The sequence below is a fragment of the Sparus aurata genome, chromosome 23 (genome assembly GCF_900880675.1).
Source record: "Sparus aurata chromosome 23, fSpaAur1.1, whole genome shotgun sequence".
In the NCBI taxonomy this organism is placed as follows: Eukaryota; Metazoa; Chordata; class Actinopteri; order Spariformes; family Sparidae; genus Sparus; species Sparus aurata.
In genome coordinates, this window is record NC_044209.1 from 27054250 (window position 1) to 27071779 (window position 17530).

Genomic DNA, 17530 nt, shown 5'->3' on the forward strand with positions numbered 1-17530 from the left:
TAGTGTCAACCTGTAGTCACAGAAGAGCCAGAGGATCATACAGACACACAGCTGCCTGTAATAATCCATATATTATTTTTATAATAATTTTTAGCATTGTAGAACTGTAACATAATATTTTAAAGGAGATGTGACTACAAACATTGTTTTTTCATACAGGTTTAGGGTCCGTACATCAGAAATAGACTTAAAATAGAACATAGATTATGAAAAATTATATATTTTTTGCAAATGTAGAGTAGGCATATATGGGTTCTGTTAAACTGTACATAAAGACAATTTCTATGTCTTTCTATTTAGAAGTAATAATAACAAAAGGCAATTTTATCTGTATAAAGTGGAATAAAGGCCTACATACATTTTTAAAGTTTATATATTTTTAGTTATACGGTACAGAACTTTTATACTGTTATTTATACGCTCTTTTAATTTAATATAATAAAGTATTTTAGGGTTATTTAATGGTTAAGTTGCTGTGTAAGTGCTGCGTATGCATAATTTTATTTAAGGTCTTTTATTTTGTAGTAGTTTGTTTCTGTTAAAGCCCTCTTCAAGAAGTAGTTTTATCCCCGCCTCCCTCTCTGGAGAAACCGCTGTGATTGGTCCACAGTCCTGCTAGATAATCCCACGCACCAATGAGTGGAAAGCGTCTCACAACGTCATCATTAGATGCCGGAAGAAGTGTCACATGTGTCAAAGTCCTGTGAATGAGCACCTAGCAACACTTAGGTAACGTTTATCAAGGTAATTTAAAAAACGCGTATTTGGAAATGTATAAACGAGCTTTAACGGAGCGGGTTGACATGTAATTAACCGTCGCTGGTTATTTTTTAGTTGCTAGGTGACGTGTTTATTATGAATACGGTCCGTCTGGGGCTGAAGTCCTTCACATTCCTGTTGGTTAGATGCGGATCTCTCTCTGCTGCTGCTCCGCCGGCTCTCGCTCGCTGTGATTGTCGTTCCCTCCGGACTGTTTTCCAGTGTGTCCGAACAATGGCCTCTATTAGTAACAACAACAACAACCCGGAGATGAGGCCGGGTATGAAGAAGGCCAGGCAGAGGGAGCCGCTGCGGCGGGTGAAGACCAAAGAGAACCGGGGGAAGAAGCGGGAGCTCCACGGACCGTCCACCGTGTACCTGCAGGTGGTCGGTGCGGGGAGCAGGGACAACAATGCGTCACTGTACGTCTTCTCCGAGTACAACAGGTAACTATACTCAAGTATCTGATTACTCTCAGTAGTCAGGGCAGCCTGTCACCCACCTGTCACACCAATACTAGAGCTACAAGGTGTTAATCAATTACAATATTGACTGTAAATAATCATGAAACATGACTGTGTGGTTTCATAAAGAAGCATCTTACATCTTGTTTTTTCTGACCTCTAGTGGTGAAACTTCTCACCCTCAAGGTTCAAGGAGAAGTCCTTGAAAATAAATTTTGATGTGGGGTTTTCAAGGTTTTTGAAGTGCCTGGATTTATGATAAAGTACTTGAACAGCTTGAAATTACCTAATTAACTTCTCTACCCGACTGAAAAGTAGATCTCTTGATTTCTTTATCTAAATGTGTCTTAAGTTTTGGGGGTCACCTAACAACTGATATTTTATTAAATGACTAAAGAGGCAGGTTTATATTGCAAAATGCATCATATCACATCCCAAGGTGCTGGAAAAGCTTAATAAAGCACCTTGAAAATTCTTAAAAAGTGCTTAAATTTGCTCTGAGTTTGTATAAAGTGCTTAAGATTAAAACTACATTATTTCCTATTTGCTTGTCCAGGTTAAATAGGATTCCAAGTCTATATACAGGCAGGTGACACAGGTTAAAACATGAATTTTCAATGGTCAGTCTTCTATATATGTATAAATGTAATTACTGCTGCTAAAAGGTGATGGAAAAACTTAAAAAATGCTTTAATTTGATTAAAAAAGATGTGTATGAACCTTGCAGTCTGCAGCAGTGATGTACTGATGTGCTCCAGGGCGTTTCAGTACGACATGACATGACAAAACAAACAACAACTCTTTGACCCTGCAGGGCAGCTGTGCATTTCCATGAAGTACGGTGAAATTTGAGGGACAAATTTAAGGAGAAAGGGAAACATTATTAGAGCTGAAGCTGAGATATCGAGACTGTTCCTTAGTTTGGGTCAAATTGCTGCGACAACATTGTGTATTTCCAGGTGCTGATCATTGGAAGACGGCCTGTGGACTGAAACGTCATCAGTTTCTTAAGATTCCCAATCAGCGATAACCTTGAAAACGGCATTTTAGTTTTGGAAAAAGTTCTAAAAAAGATGCTGAATCACTGCTCAGTAGTCGTCCATGTGAGGAGTAAACTGGTCTTTCTGTAGTTTCACGTTTCTGCATGTTAAAGACGAACAAAAAACCGATCCAACAATCACGTACGCACCATATTTACTCCCTTCCTCCTCTGTGCTGCAGATATCTGTTCAACTGTGGTGAAGGAACACAGAGACTCATGCAGGAACACAAGTAAGCTGCTCTGATCGTCTCAGTGCGCAAACTCAGATATCAGCTGAGTCATCTGACGACAAAGACGGAGAACTTTTAATATTTCTCGTGTTTCTCTTCTGACAGACTGAAAGCGACTCAGCTGGACAACATCTTCCTGACCAGAATGAGCTGGCAGAACGTGGGAGGTTTATCAGGTCAGTGAGAAGCTTTATTAACTCCATCAGTTACAGGCCGTCACCCTGAATTTATAGAAGTTATGGATTAATTAACAGACTTATAGAAGATCGTTCCACCTCGTGTGTTTTTTAACCGCGTGAAGTGTATTCATTAGAAATAAGAGCTGGGAGAGAGGATTGATGGGAGGAAGCACTTCCTCTTCACAGTTAGTTGGAGGTTTAAATTGAAAAAGATGGCCGAACATATAAATCTGTTCTCAGAGGAGTAAAACATCACAAAATGAATCCACGTTACAATGATATTCATCCGTCATTTATTCATTTATGTCAAAGTTTTATTTATTGAGGGAACACTGTCTTCTGCTGCTGTCTTCTTCTTCTTTGTTTGCTGTCTTCTTCTTCCTCTTGTTTGCTGTCTTCTTCTTCTTCTTCGTCTTCTTTATTTGCTGTCTTCTTCTGCTTCGTCTTCTTCTTTGTTTGCTGTCTTCTTCTTCTTCTCCTTCTTTGTTTGCTGTCTTCTTCTTCTTCTTCTTCTTCTCCTTCTTTGTTTGCTGTCTTCTTCTTCTTCTTCTTCTTCTTTGTTTGCTGTCTTCTTCTTCTTCTTTGTTTGCTGTCTTCTTCTGCTGCTGTCTTCTTTATTTGCTGTCTTCTTCTGCTGCTGTCTTCTACTTTGTTTGCTGTCGTCTTCTTTGTTTGCTGTCTTCTTCGTCTTCTTTGTTTGCTGTCTTCTTCTGCTGCTGTCTTCTACTTTGTTTGCTGTCGTCTTCTTTGTTTGCTGTCTTCTTCGTCTTCTTTGTTTGCTGTCTTCTTCGTCTTCTTTGTTTGCTGTCTTCTTCTGCTGCTGTCTTCTTCTTTGTTTGCTGTCTTCTTCGTCTTCTTTGTTTGCTGTCTTCTTCTGCTGCTGTCTTCTACTTTGTTTGCTGTCTTCTTCTGCTGCTGTCTTCCTCTTCCTCCTCTTCGTTTGCTGCTTTCTTCTTCTTCTTCGTTTGCTTTCTTCTTTGTTTGCTGTCTTCTTCTCTTTTTTGCTGTCTTCTGCGTTCTTCTTCTTCTGCAGTTTTCCTCTCCTTCTTTTTCTTCTTCTGTCTTTGTATTCTTCTTCTTCTGCTGAATATAGCCTCACACACAGATTTGTTTTTGGAAGTCAAGCGGCTGCTGGAGATGATTTTAATATATTATATTTTGATTGTTGTGTTTGAACTGAACATCTTTGATTCACTGTGTTGTTGTTTCCTCTGCAGGGATGATTCTAACGCTGAAGGACACTGGTGTTCCAGAGTGTGTCCTGTCTGGACCTCCACAGCTGGTGAGAGACACCGACACTCACTGTGACTGTGTCTGATAGAACATTTATTCACTTTACACTGACTGTGTCCTCTTCTTCTTCTGTCTTCTTCTTCTTCTTCTTCTTCTCCATCCAAGGAGAACTATCTGAACGCCATCAAGTCATTCTCTGGACCACTGGAAGCGATCAAGCTGTGTATGTTTAACTTTCACCGTCTATCTGCATTATTTCCTGAATGACACCAGTATCGTGAGATGTTGACTGTGTGCTTCACTTCCAGCTGTGCGACCGTACACTGAGGAGGCGTATTCAGACGACACCATGACCGTTTATCAAGTGCCCATATTTGGTGAGTTCAAACATTCGTGCTCAGGTTTTTAGACTCTTTTCTGCTGTCTGAGTTTCACCGACTCTTTTCTGTCTTCACTCTTCAGCTCAGTCGAGCAGCAGGTCGGGCAGGAGCAGCCCGCCTCGAGGTCCCGCCTCCACCAGGACGGACGACACCTTCACTAACAGCCACGGAGGAAGTCCAGGTGAGTCGTGAGATCCACCTGTCAGAACCACTTTTGTTTGTCAGAAACAAACACCGTGTTCTTATCGTCTGTCGTCTTGTAGGTGAAAGAGCAGATGTGACCAGAGATCCCTCTCTGGTGGTTTCCTTCATATGTAAGGTGAGACGCTTTCAACTTGTTGTCATCTCTGTGAAATACGACAAACACATGAAGGATGTTTGTGTTTTTTAACTTTCTTCTTCTCTGCTTTTAATTTTTGCAGCTTCACCCCAAGAAAGGGAATTTCTTAGTGCTTCAAGCCAAGGAGCTCGGTTTACCTGTGTGAGTGGATTTTAATTACAAATCAGTCAAGTATTTGTAAATAAAATTAGATGATGCTTCTTCTTCTTCTTCTCCTTCCTCGTCTATCTTCTTCTACTAATATAGTTTTATTTTTCTGAGTTTGAGCGGATTGTGTTTCTGTTTTCCCACTGATATGTGGGAGGAATTGTCAAAGTAGAGCTGCGACAACGAGGCGATTAATTGTTGCTAACTATTGTTTTTAATGGTCGTTTAATCGTGTAAAACATTTGTTGGTTTTAGCTTCTAAAATGTGAGGATTTGCTGCTTCTTTGTCAGTTTTTGTGTTGTGGACTGTTGGTTTGACAAAAGAAGCATCCTAAAGACGACACTTTGGGCTCTGGGGAACTGTGCAGAAGATTAATCGATTGATTATAAAGAAATATTTGCAGATCGAGACATTTGTCCTCAAAATAAACACATGAAAGTAGCAGAAGACGTTTATTTTGACTTACTGCTTCACCATAAATTGAAAATGCACAAATTGGTGCTGGAAAATGTACAAGAAGGCGGAAAATGAATCGTGTGATGCTCGAAATTAAGGCAGTAACTCATAGTTTAGTCTCGAGTATAAAATGAGAATCGTTCTTATCACAATCGTCCAGAACTTGAGATCAGAACTCAAACTGTTATAAAACCTTTTGTCCCCCTCAGAGGCACAGCAGCGATCGGCCCGCTCGTATCGGCGCTGAAGGACGGGAGAACCGTCACGTACGAGGGGAGAGAGGTGATGTATAAAGATGCTCTTCGCTGATATGACGTCTGTTATCGGGCTGCAGCTCTGAACCGTCTGAACTGACACCGCTTCTGTTTCAGATCCGACCCGAGCAGGTTTGCACTCCCACCGACCCCGGACTCGTCTTTGTTATCATCGAGTGTCCGTCCGAGGAGTTCGTCCAATCTGTTTGCAACAACCGGCAGCTGAGAAGGTTCGACCATCCGTCTTTCTCGCATAATCTAAACTGAATATATGCAAGAAAATATATTTAAATTCATTCTGTCGTCCAGATACCAAACCGGCGGCTCGGAGGATCCTGCGGTGCTGGTCGTCCACATGACGCCAGACTCGGTTCTGAACACAGATGAATACAAGACGTGGATGGAGAGGTTTGAGTTCTCCCACTCTGAGAAACCAGACTCCATAAAGAATCCTGCTAATTTAAACATTCAGTCGAACACGCTGAGAGTTTTCTTTTGTGTTTCCGCAGGTTTCCATCCACAACAGAACACCTGATCCTCAACGAACACGTCAGCACGGTCCACAACGTCAGAAGCCACAAGATTCAGGCTCAGCTGAACATGATTCACCCCGAGATCTTCCCACAACTCCAGTCCTACAACTCAAAGGTATTCAGACTAACTACATACAGACATCACTTCAGTTTGTAAGGTGAAACTGAACACATTACAATGAACCAGAATCATCTTGAGGAGCTAAATTCTTGGATTTACTGTTTTAACTAAAAAGTAAAAAAACTAGAAACTCTTTGAGAAAACAAGATGTTTGTCTTCATCATTTTTCATTTTGTCATGACGTCATCAGCCAGTAGATCAGTAGATTAATGGATAATGAAAGTAATCGAGTGTTTTGCTGCTATAATGTTCTCTTATTTTTCTTCAGCAGTCGATTCACACGAAGGATATTTGGGGCGTCAAAAATCTGAAAATCCACAATTCGATTTTCTACTTCAACATTTTTTTTCCGGCGCTGGCAGCTGTGTCGTAAAAGTATAAATGTAATTAAAATTATATATCATGAGAATTGAAATTGGGCCACGATTCAAATTTTATTTTAAACATTTTCATCCTCATTTATATTCTGAAATTCTTCTTGTTAAAACAGAGCGGTGCGGTCAGGTGTGGACGTGTCGAGTATCACCGATCCTGCTTTTGAATGAATTAAAATTAAAAGCTCCTTTAGTTCGATTCTGGCTGTTGAATAGAAAATCACGACTCCTCTGATATATTATAAGTTTTCTCAGCTCAGTAAACATGTTGGGGTTTTTTGTTTTCATCACAGTTTTTCATTCAGCGACTCTCAGAAACTTTATTTCTACTTTGCCGCAGAGGCCGAGTTCATGAAGTGATGAATGAAGAACGCTGCATGAAGAGTAGTTATAAGAAAACATCAAAAACAACGTGTGTGTGTGTCTGTGTGTGTGTGTGTGTGTGTCTGTGTGTGTGTGTGTGTGTGTGTGTGTGTCTGTGTGTGTGTGTGTTATCCCCAGGAGCCCCAGGCTGCCCTGCACATCCCCAACGTCAGAGCCGAGTGTCTCCTCAAGTTCCAGCTCAGACCTGTAATGGAGTGGCAAAGGTTAGTTTGTCCTTCAATTCCCCCAATTTAGCCGACATTACTCGGCAGCTCGCAGCGCTGCCTTGTCACAGAAAACAATCTGGGACGGGCCGTTGCTCTCAGCCGCTTTCTTCCTCTTTCTTCTTTTTAACCTCGTCTTATATGTGTCAGGGGTTTTTTTTCTTCGCGGTTTTCTGTCAAGTACTGTCGAGGCGCCTGAAGGTCAGATGTGTTGGGGAGAAATAAAAATAAAAAACCAAAACACTCCCTGTGTTTTTTCCCCAGCAGTGTTTTTTGCGGGGCAGTGGTGTGTGTCGTCCTCACTCTTGTGTTTGATTGGTTAGAGACTGCATCCCCTCCTGCAACACGGAGGAGTTTGTGAAAGAGGCTTCAGAGGTCCCGAACTTTCTGGAAGAAGTGGACGAGTGCAGGAAGATCTGCTCCTCCGACGCTGCGACGGGACCTCGTGGTGAGAAACCAGAACACAACGTTTCTGTCTTTAAAGTGGACGTTTCTTCAGCGATGTGTAATGTTATTATCATCCAATTTTAAGCAACATTATGTCACTTTTTTACCCTCAAACATCGGCTTCTAAATCAGTTCCAGACCTGCGGTTTGTATTTACGACAGTAGGGGGCACCGGATCACAAAAAATGATGCTTTCTACTTCATGTTGCTTTAAATTTGTGGCAAAAACTAAAAGATTATGTTTTGTCCCTGCATCCACTTGATGCCAGCTCCGATATTTATGAATCGTTTTATTCAAATCAAGTATTTTTTTAGGGTGATGTCGGAAAAATATGATTGGAAACATTCGAAGCTTCATTTGGAAACTTCAATAGAAGCTTCTCAAGAACAATAATGTGCTAATTGTCTGTTTTTGATCTATGAGTTTACTGATGTAAATATGATTCTCTCCTGCAGGACGAGGAGAAAAGTATCCCGAGGTGGTTTTCGTGGGAACAGGATCGTCTCTTCCGATGAAGATCAGAAACGTCAGCGGCACTTTAGTAAACATCAGGTACGAATCCTCACCTTATGGTTTGTTTTTAGATTTATTATCACTTTAAAACATTTCACTCAATATGAGCTGCAGTCTGTGACAAACATAATGATGGACAGATGAAACAGGAGATGATAAATGTTACAACTCGTCTGGACAGTCGACAGTAAACTGCAGTGAGCGTTGTTCTCTGGAGGAAAGTCTTAATGTGGAAGAACATAAAAAATCTGCTGTAAGATAATCGACTTCCTCTTCTTAGCTTCCTATTTTTCTTCAGGTGTTGCCTGCATGTTTTGTTTTATCTCTTTATTGCGACGGACAAAATGATGTAACAACCCGACAGCACCACCAACTGCAGCCTCTGAAATCGAACCGAGAACATTAAAAACTCGCACTAAATGCTGCTCAGCAGTTCGCACGACAATGACGCACATTTCCTGACGTGATGGTTGCACGATATTACCACTGAGATGCACCGGAGAGGCGGAGAAGAGACGAGTCAAACTTCTGAAAAATGAAGCGTTTAATGAGGAAGGACGTGCGTTCATCTTTATTAAACCTCAAGAACACCCTCGGCGCGTTTTAAATGGAAACTCTGATCGCAAATCTAACTTTTTGTTTACAAGGAAACGGCTCCACCGGGCCCCTTTTTTAAGGATTCATTGCAGCGCTGTTACATGAGATTGCATTAGTTTGAACACAGTGCATCTAATAACTCGACAGCTGAGTTTATTGTTAGCGTCTTCCGTACCTGTTCTATTATTGAAATGTCGACATCTTCACTAGAATCCTAAACTTAAGGTTTGAAGAGTGTTTCACCCAAAACAACAGGAGCTGGTAAACACGGAGTCCAGCAGAGATAAAGAGGTCCAGAGATCCGTGTTTCAGTACAAAAGACTCAAACGCTTTCAATAAATAATGATGTGTATCGTTGGTTTGCACACAGAAATCAATTTCTGTCAACATTTTGCTCAAACAAGAAGTGTTTTTTTTTCCCTTGCTCATGATTTCCTCGTTTTTTGTCTCCCGCCTGCAGCCCGAGTCGCTCGGTGCTGTTGGACTGTGGCGAGGGGACGTTCGGGCAGCTCTGCAGACACTACGGACAACACGTGGACGACGTCCTGTCCAAGATCTCGACCGTCTTCGTCTCTCACATGCACGCCGACCACCACACAGTAAGCAGCGTCGATACACGATGAAAGATGAAATATTAAGCGAGCTGCTTCTGAACTTCGTGTCGTTTCAGGGGCTGCTCATGTTGCTGTACGAGAGGAGAAGAGCTCTGGTATGTGGAAGAAACGATGATTCAAATTATGTCAAATTAAAAGTAAATGTTCCTTAAATGCAAAACATTTTATCTTTCAGGCAGCGACGGGGAAGCCGTTCAGTCCCGTCTGCCTGGTGGGTCCGGCCGGCATCATGACCTGGCTCAACCAGTACCACGAACACTGTGAGGAGATCCTGGACCACATCAAGTACGTGCACCCACAACACAGTCGAGGCCATTTTATTTGTATATTTTAGTGCCTCACTGGGGAAACACTTCACCTTTATGCTCTCAGGCTATGTGTGTGTGTGTGTGTGTGTCTGTGTGTGTGCTCAGCTTAAGAAATAATGTAAAATTTAACTTTATAGACATTTTATAGAATGAAAAATGTAGTTGCAGCCTGAAGTCTGAGCTTCTCCAGTGAGTCATAACATGAATCTGTGGAGTTTTCAGATGATTAATGGGAGAAGAGAGAAGAAAGTTCACTTCTCTTATCTTTAGTTTTAGTAAAACACTGCAGGATTATTAGTCCGACCTCAATCAACAAACCAAGTCAGAAGATAAAGTCAGAAATCTGACTCCTTCTTCTGACTTTCTGCCCTAATCCTCTTCTGTAGTTTAGGTATCACACCTAAAAAACAAAACACGATATAAACATTTGTGATATTACAGCCAGTGAAAAGTAGGAAGAATTAGCTGTTCAGAGAGTTTATAACATCTTTGATTTTTTGATATATTTGTTAAGAATATCAACAGGAAACGAAGGATTTGGGGGGGTAACATTAGTTGTGCTGAAGCAGAAGTTGTGAAGTTAACGACATGACGTCTCTGCTGCCTCTCTGATAGCACAGTTACAAGTGTGTGCTTGACGTCGCCTTCTTTAACGTCGTCTTCTTTGTGTTTCAGCTTCATCCCGAACAGATCTCTGTGCGACGGAGCCGAGCCGCCGACGCAGAGGACGAAGTCGCTCATCAAGGCGCTGCTGAAGAAGAACGACCTGCAGAAGGTCCGCAGCTCTCTGACCGTCTTCTACCATCAAACCCTTGTGGAGTTTTAAAAGTGACTCATTACTTTTGTGTGTGTGTGTGTGTGTGTGTTTCAGTTTGAGACGTGCGTTGTGCGTCACTGTAAGAACGCCTTCGCCTGCAGCTTCATTCATCAGTCGGGATGGAAACTGGCGTTCTCCGGCGACACGATGCCCTGCGACGCTTTCGTACACATCGGTTAGTAGCACTCACGATGATTAAAGTCCACGTTTCACTGGAGTGTACACACACACACACACACACACACACACACACCCTGTAGGTAATAGCAAATTGAGCGTTCAAGCTTTCAATATTACAGAGATTCATATAAGGTCGTCTCGACTACGCCACCCGTTCTGAATAATTTATCCGATATTTCTTAATGCTTTCGATCACTCTCGGAGCTGGCAGGCGGGCTCTTCTAATGGTTCCTGCGGGATCCCACTTCATTGACTCTTCTTAAATTGCTTGACTGGATTCTGTCCAAGCAAAGCCTCCCCGAGACGGCGAGTATATCCCCACGCCGGTTCATTATAGATGGCCTGGACTCGGCGGACAAACGGGGCGTGCCGATTCTCGATTACGCCGATGACCTGATTGATTTTTCCTGCGGGGACGCTGAGGGGGCTGTAAGTGCTCGTCTGTGATTCAGGACTCTGATTCTGCTCCTTTTTTTTTTTTATTTAGGAAAGAATGCAACGTTACTGATCCACGAGGCGACGCTGGAGGACGGGATGGAGGAGGAAGCTGTGGAGAAAAGACACAGGTGATTAAAAGCGGCACAAACGAGCTTTAACGTAAAAAAAAAAAAGAAGAAAAGATAGAAACTGCAGCAGCCAACAAAAGCACTTTATTGGCTGTTTGCAGTTGTTTTCGAGTGCATTGTTAAATTTCTTTACACCTCCACAGATAGACTTCGATTTCTGGCACCTTTTTGTGGTCCTGGCGTGAGAATCCGTCCTCACAAAGCATCTTTTACGTGCGCAGAAAACAATATTCCCGCTGAAAGTTTCCCTCCGAGAGCAGAGTAACACAAATCTTGACTTTATGCTCCCGGTTTCTGACAGCACCACCTCCCAGGCCATCGGCATCGGCATGACGATGAACGCCGAGTTCATCATGCTGAACCACTTCAGCCAGCGATACGCCAAGATCCCTCTGTTCAGTGAAGACTTCACTGACAGGGTCGGGATATCGTTCGACCACATGAGAGTGAGTAGGTTTTAAAAAACACTCGACAGCTGTCCTCTGAAAAGAGGAAGTGTTTATGTTGTCTGTATGATTTTTACACACTTACAACAAACATTTCAGGTTGTTCAACACTGATTCTCGATATAAATCTTTGTTTTAGCTTTTAATGAGAACATAATGTGTCTGTAGCAACAGTGTCTAAGTGTTAAAAGCTGGATTCTCTTTTTACTTCTTCTTTAAAGGTATATTCCGGTGTAAATTTAATCCATGGTCTAACACACCGTGAAACTGTGTCAGACTCCCTCTCGAGAGATCAAGTTAGCAGACCGCTAATTTACGGAGTTTTATCAACCTCAGAAACGACCGCACGACAACAATACACTGCAGTAAATGGATCCAAATATAAACCGCCACCAAAAAGCCACAAATAATGCTCAGAACAGCACCAAACTTCAGCAACAGTACAAATAGGGTCTCAGCACATAGTCCGGGGCATCTAACCTCCGCTAGCTTAGCTGGATTTCTATTGTGAAGCTAGAAACAGATTTCAACTCTCCTCCATCAGCTTCCGGGTCGGGGAAGTCCCGACGCGACGATTACCGAGTGCGGTTAGAAATGCTCAATTCCGTTCTTTTCCCTGTCCGCTCTCGATAATAACTGTTATAAACTGGCAGGTAAGACACATATGAACTTTGATTGCTTTTCCATGGAGTCATAATCACACATTTTCATCCATGAGCCGCGGAACTCTACTGCACTCGGTAATCGACTCGTCGGGACTTCCCGTCAACAGGAAGCTGCTGCAGAAGAGTGGTAAATTTAGTCAGCTTTTCAGTAGAAATCCAGCTAAGCTAGCGGAGGTTAGATGCCCCGGACTATGTGCTGAGACCCTATTTGTGCTGTTGCTGAAGTTTGGTGCTGTTCTGAGCATTATTTGTGGCTTTTTGGTGGCGGTTTATATTTGGATCCATTTACTGCAGTGTATTGTTGTCGTGCGGTCGTTTCTGAGGTTGATAAAACTCCGTACATTAGCGGTCTGCTAACTTGATCTCTCGAGAGGGAGTCTAACACAGTTTCACGGTGATTTAGACCATGGATTAAACTTACACCGGAATGTCCCTTTAAGCAGACAAATCCTGATCTAAATCAGAAAACGTGCTTCTTTGAGATGATTATCCCACTAAAAAAAACAGAAACGTAGCGCTACAATACTTATATCGTCTCAGATAATTGCTAAAAGCTCTGATACACAGGTTACAGAGGAAAAGAGTCGGCTACAGATTCAGTTTGTTAAACTTTGGAGGTAAAATAAGCAAAAATGAACACAAGAAAACAACCCTGAGCAAACGAACGACTAAGGAGACACAGCGTCATTAAAAACAGAACTTATTGTCCTGATGATCAACTCAAATATCCAAACACAAGTTCCTCTGTTTTAAATTCCTGTAGCTGATATTATAAAAAGTAAACAAGGAATGAAGGAAAGGAATAAATGATAAATAGAAGAATAAAATGTCCTGGATGAACTTTTCTGTTTACTCTGGCGTCATAAATTCTCCAGCGTTTGTTTGTCGTTCCAGAGAGCGAAGAGTCACGAGGCTCCGTAAATTACCGAGTAGCAAACGTTACAAATCATCCAGCGGAGGATGTTAATTGGTCAAGACGACCCCAGTTCAATAAATCAATCAACATTTATTTATACACCAGGGATCACTGACGGGTGGCGCTCATTTATATTGTGTCAGACAAACAACCGAAGGAGAAATACTGACAGAGTCCTTCGTCAGGCTGATTAAAAGACTAAAAAAATGGCGTGAAGTAACATTAATTTACATAAAACTCTGCAGACACGCCGGAATAATTTGTATTCCAACGTAATAATTGGAAGTAAAACAAAACAACGACGATTTAAAATGAAGATAAAGAACGAGAGATTCGGGTTAAAGCTCCAGAAATAAAACTAGTGAACCTCGACTGAGCTGCTTCTTGAAATATTAAACCGTCTTTTCTCGTAATTGTAAGTTGTTAACGTAACAACGCGGCGCGACTCCGACCTGTTTGTCCTTCTTCACATCCTCCTTCTCTGTTTGTTTGTTCAGACAAGACAAGAAATTAAAACCAGAATAAATGAGGTTTAGAAAAATTAGATGAAATACAGATAAAATCGGTTCATTTTTCTCTCCCTTTTTGGCCAAATTTAATGAGTTCTGTCTCGTCTTTTGTTTAATTGAAGCAAATTTAATTGTGTCCAGTTATTTACTCGCTCTAAAACATTAATGATGTTGAGTCAAAGTGACCAGAACAAAATGAATCAGAGTCATCCGCCTCGTTTCATCAGTTCTTCGGTCCAAACTCAAGAATAAAAACTCTTTCCAGACACTCTGAGGACATTCAGAGTGCTTTACATCTGACACCAAATGAATTAAAATGATGTTTAAACTGTTTAACTACAAGCAGAAAGGTTTATTCATCAATTTAAAAGAAAGTATTTAGATGTTTCCTCTCTGAAACAAACTGAAACTGAGGAAACTGAATGTTTCTGTGTTTTGAAGTCTGGTTTCTGTGCCGTTGTGTGACTGTGAGACCTTCAGACTGCAGCTTTATGTTTTATTTTCTCCGTCCTGAAGTGTTAAAAAAGATTTCTTCCCTTCCAGACGTGAGGCTGCTGGAAGATAAGATTCTGTCTCCTTCAGGAGTTCTGACTCAGACCCGCTGCAGCCACTTGACCGTTTCCTCCATTTCCTCTTTTTTTTCCTTTTGCTCAGATTCGCTTTGGGGATCTTAAAATCCTCCCCAGGCTCATTCCAGCGCTAAAAACCCTATTCGCCGAGGAGATCGAAGAGATGGAGGAGCGGCGGGACAAGAGGGAGCTGAGGACTCACGGAGGAAACAGCTTTGAGCTGAACAACGAGGGGAAGACGAGCGACGCGAGCCGAGCTGCCAAAAGAGACCAGAGAGAGGAGGAGGAGGAGGAGGCGACACGCGACGTGGAGACCAAGAGGCTGAAGACCAGCTGAAGACGATTTGATTTAAACACGAGGAAGAGACTCGAACTGAAAGCATGAGTCGTTTTATTTAAGTGAATTTTATTTGGTGTGTGTGTGACTTGATGGAAGAGGACTCGCGTGTTTCCCGGCGCACAAAGCTGAGCTATGAGTTTAGTTTTAGTTTTTTTTTTTTTTCCATTAAACACAATAAAATGAGAACACACAGTCTGCAGTTTCTCACTCCGGTCGTCAGAGTGTTTTGTTCAGTTACTTGGGGTCTAAAGGTGACTAATGAGGCCGACAGCAGCTCGATACGTTCCAGCTCGAACAGATAATCAGCAGTTTTTACTTTTCTGGCTCGTTCCTCGTTTCTCTGCTGTTTAATGCGTAAAAAATGGCGGCGTGACCCTTTTTTGCGGCTCCAGAAGAAGCTGCATGTAGTCTGATAAATTATGATGATGTCACTTAGCTAACCGTAGCTGACGCCTACATTACCCACAATGCAACTGAGCCACTGTCACGCTGTTAATGTGCTGCTCCTTATTGGTTTGGAGAATGAATTCGACAGGTGGCCCAATTCTTACATAACACACCTTTAACTCTCAAGCAGCTGAGAGAAATATAAAGTTACTCAGACAAACACTTTGTACAAAAAATATTATTTTTAACTCCCACTGGGTCAATCAACATCAGTTCTAATAAAAATGACCAAATATTTATTCATTTTCAGGATTCTAACCTTTTAAATACCAGATTTTTTACATAAAACACACCAAAAAGTGTTATTTTCCATATACTTTTATTCATTTTGTACTAAAAGGGGTCTTTTATCAGTTGCATGAGGTTTATAATGAGGCAAAGCCCCCTATAGAAAACAAGGGAAATGCCCAAAATCCAGATTAATGACAGTCTGATAACATGGAAAGGTGAGTTTCTGCTGGGTGGGAAAAAAGTTTCAGTGTGTTTTAACAGTTTAAGCTGTCTGTCTGTAACATACTCAGTGTTTTATAGACATTATATGAGCTGAGTGCTTCCATGTGAGGAGTCATTCATCTCATATACACTTTTAAAAGGTACTTTTACTTCACTCACTTCTATTTTCTGCTACTTTATACGTCCACATCGCTTCATTTTGCAGGCAGATATTCTTCTTTTACTCCACTACAGTTGTTTAATTACTTTGCAGACACTATTTTTAATCAGGAATCAGATAAAAACAACAAACAAAGATCCTGTTAACAACATGTAGGAACACTTGTATCTCTGAGCTGCAGTGGATGTTGGACGTTTCCTCTTCCGTCCACTTGGGGGCTTCAGTGAGCCGTCAGAGCTCACAGCAACATTTACTGCAGCCTGAAGGAGAGAACGGAGAATCAGCAGCCGACATGGTGATAACGCTCATGAGGAGCGACTTATTATGTTTTGCCACTTGAGGGAGCGTCGGCTGCAGGAATCTCCTCTGTTTACAGCGACGGCGAGGCGGCGAGGGAGGCTGTCAGCCGATACACGGGTCAGCTGTTAAAACCATTAGGAGGTTTTGAAGATATCGTCCTGCGTGGGGGATCGTTACAGCGCCTTAAATGGCAGTTAAGACACATATTCCATCCGCATACAGTAGAGGAGCGCCTGAACTTCGATTTCAGAGGCTGACCTTTCAATTCAAGAGGAAACATCCGCCGCCGTCTTGTTTCCTGCTCTTCTCCTGCATTTACGGTTTCATGTTAAAATGTTAAAGATTCACTCTGATTTATGGTTGGAGGCCAAAAGGTTAACCACATTCCTGCACCCCTTCCCTCCTCAGATAAGACAGGTGCCAGAGCTCTAAAGCAAATGTGAGTCTTCTAGAAGATTAGCAGGGGGGTTGGAGCGCTGGGTTTCGGCGATTAGCCTATTTTCTGGAGTGTGAAGCAGCAGAGATGAAGACGCATCGCTCCCGAGCCTGGAGTCCATTTAGGGGTCTTTGATGCCGGCGAGACGGTCCAACCCAGAGGAGGCATGAATGATAAGCAGGAGGGGGGGCAGAAATGGGTTTTGACACGAGCATTGCCAGAGAGTCAGAATGATGGACTGATGGAAGCTAATCATCACTTAACCAGCAGGAGCTCGCCATCAGTGACTATTAAAGCCACAACTCAAATGTATTTATCACGCTGCATTTAAAGAAAAAAACACCTGAGGCTTCATTTTTTTTGTGGACTGCTTCCTTCCCTGATTGATTTATTTGAGGAATTTAAATTGAAGCATGTGAAGATTTAAAGGATGAATCTGGTTTATTGTATTAGTAGTTTTGCCAGCTTTGCACCCACAACAGTAATGGCTTGGTTTTTTGAAAACATGGCGAGAAAGAAGCAGTCAGGAAGGAGTCATGTTCTGCTTATTCATAATTTAGCTCCTGTCTCTTTAAGAAACAAAGAACCCTCCTGAATGACCAGTCTGCTCTGATTGGTCAGCTCTCACACGCCTGAGCCAGCATCGCTACCAACAACAAAACGTTCCGAACTAGCTGCTCGGCATAAATTACTCAATTATGTGACATGGTGTTGTAATGTGATGTCACAAAGTCACGGAATTAAAGGCGGGACTACTGACGAGGCGTTTAAGGAGCGGTATTTTCTGTGGGAAAGAGGAGCTTCTGTTGGTGCAGACTTTTACTTTTGTACTTGCACAAGAACCTATAAAACATGAAATTGTTGAGTTAAAGTTGAATCTGAACTTTCGGATGTTTACAACGAATGATTTAGGTTGTTTTTTCCCCTTTTGGCTCCATTTTTCCTTCAAATTAAAGGTCTAGAAAGTAAGATTTCCTGTCTTTTCGGATAATAAAGCAGCTCTTTGTGCTTTCTAAATACTGTAAAATTATCTAAATGCTGAATCTGTATAATATAATCTATAATCTAATATTACAACTTTGGGCTTAAACTAGCCATCAGGTCTTCTGTAAGGTTTTGTAATAGTAATAGTCGAAAATAAAAATT

General features: G+C 41.8%; 1 protein-coding gene across 1 annotated transcript; it reads left to right on the forward strand.

Annotated features, from left to right (window-relative positions):
- Window positions 1-681: 681 nt before the first annotated feature.
- On the forward strand, window positions 682-14656 carry elac2 (elaC ribonuclease Z 2). Its single transcript, XM_030409002.1, has 24 exons — window positions 682-1205; window positions 2445-2495; window positions 2601-2671; window positions 3892-3956; window positions 4073-4130; window positions 4216-4284; window positions 4370-4468; window positions 4551-4606; window positions 4710-4768; window positions 5441-5513; window positions 5603-5715; window positions 5795-5893; window positions 5995-6133; window positions 7015-7100; window positions 7424-7548; window positions 8004-8100; window positions 9119-9257; window positions 9329-9367; window positions 9448-9557; window positions 10256-10355; window positions 10452-10572; window positions 11065-11143; window positions 11445-11589; window positions 14334-14656. The coding sequence occupies exons 1-24, from the start codon at window positions 856-858 to the stop codon at window positions 14583-14585; spliced, it is 2595 nt and encodes an 864-aa protein (XP_030264862.1). The 5' UTR covers window positions 682-855; the 3' UTR covers window positions 14586-14656.
- The last annotated feature ends 2874 nt before the right edge of the window (window positions 14657-17530 follow it).

Excerpts from the sequence above, each read along its gene's own strand:
- elac2 (XM_030409002.1), top strand. The coding sequence starts at position 856 with ATGAATACGGTCCGTCTGGGGCTGAAGTCCTTCACATTCCTGTTGGTT. Across the intron at positions 4,769-5,440 it reads AAGGAGCTCGGTTTACCTGT|AGGCACAGCAGCGATCGGCC; the intron begins GTGAGTGGATTT and ends TGTCCCCCTCAG. Across the intron at positions 6,134-7,014 it reads TCCAGTCCTACAACTCAAAG|GAGCCCCAGGCTGCCCTGCA; the intron begins GTATTCAGACTA and ends TGTTATCCCCAG.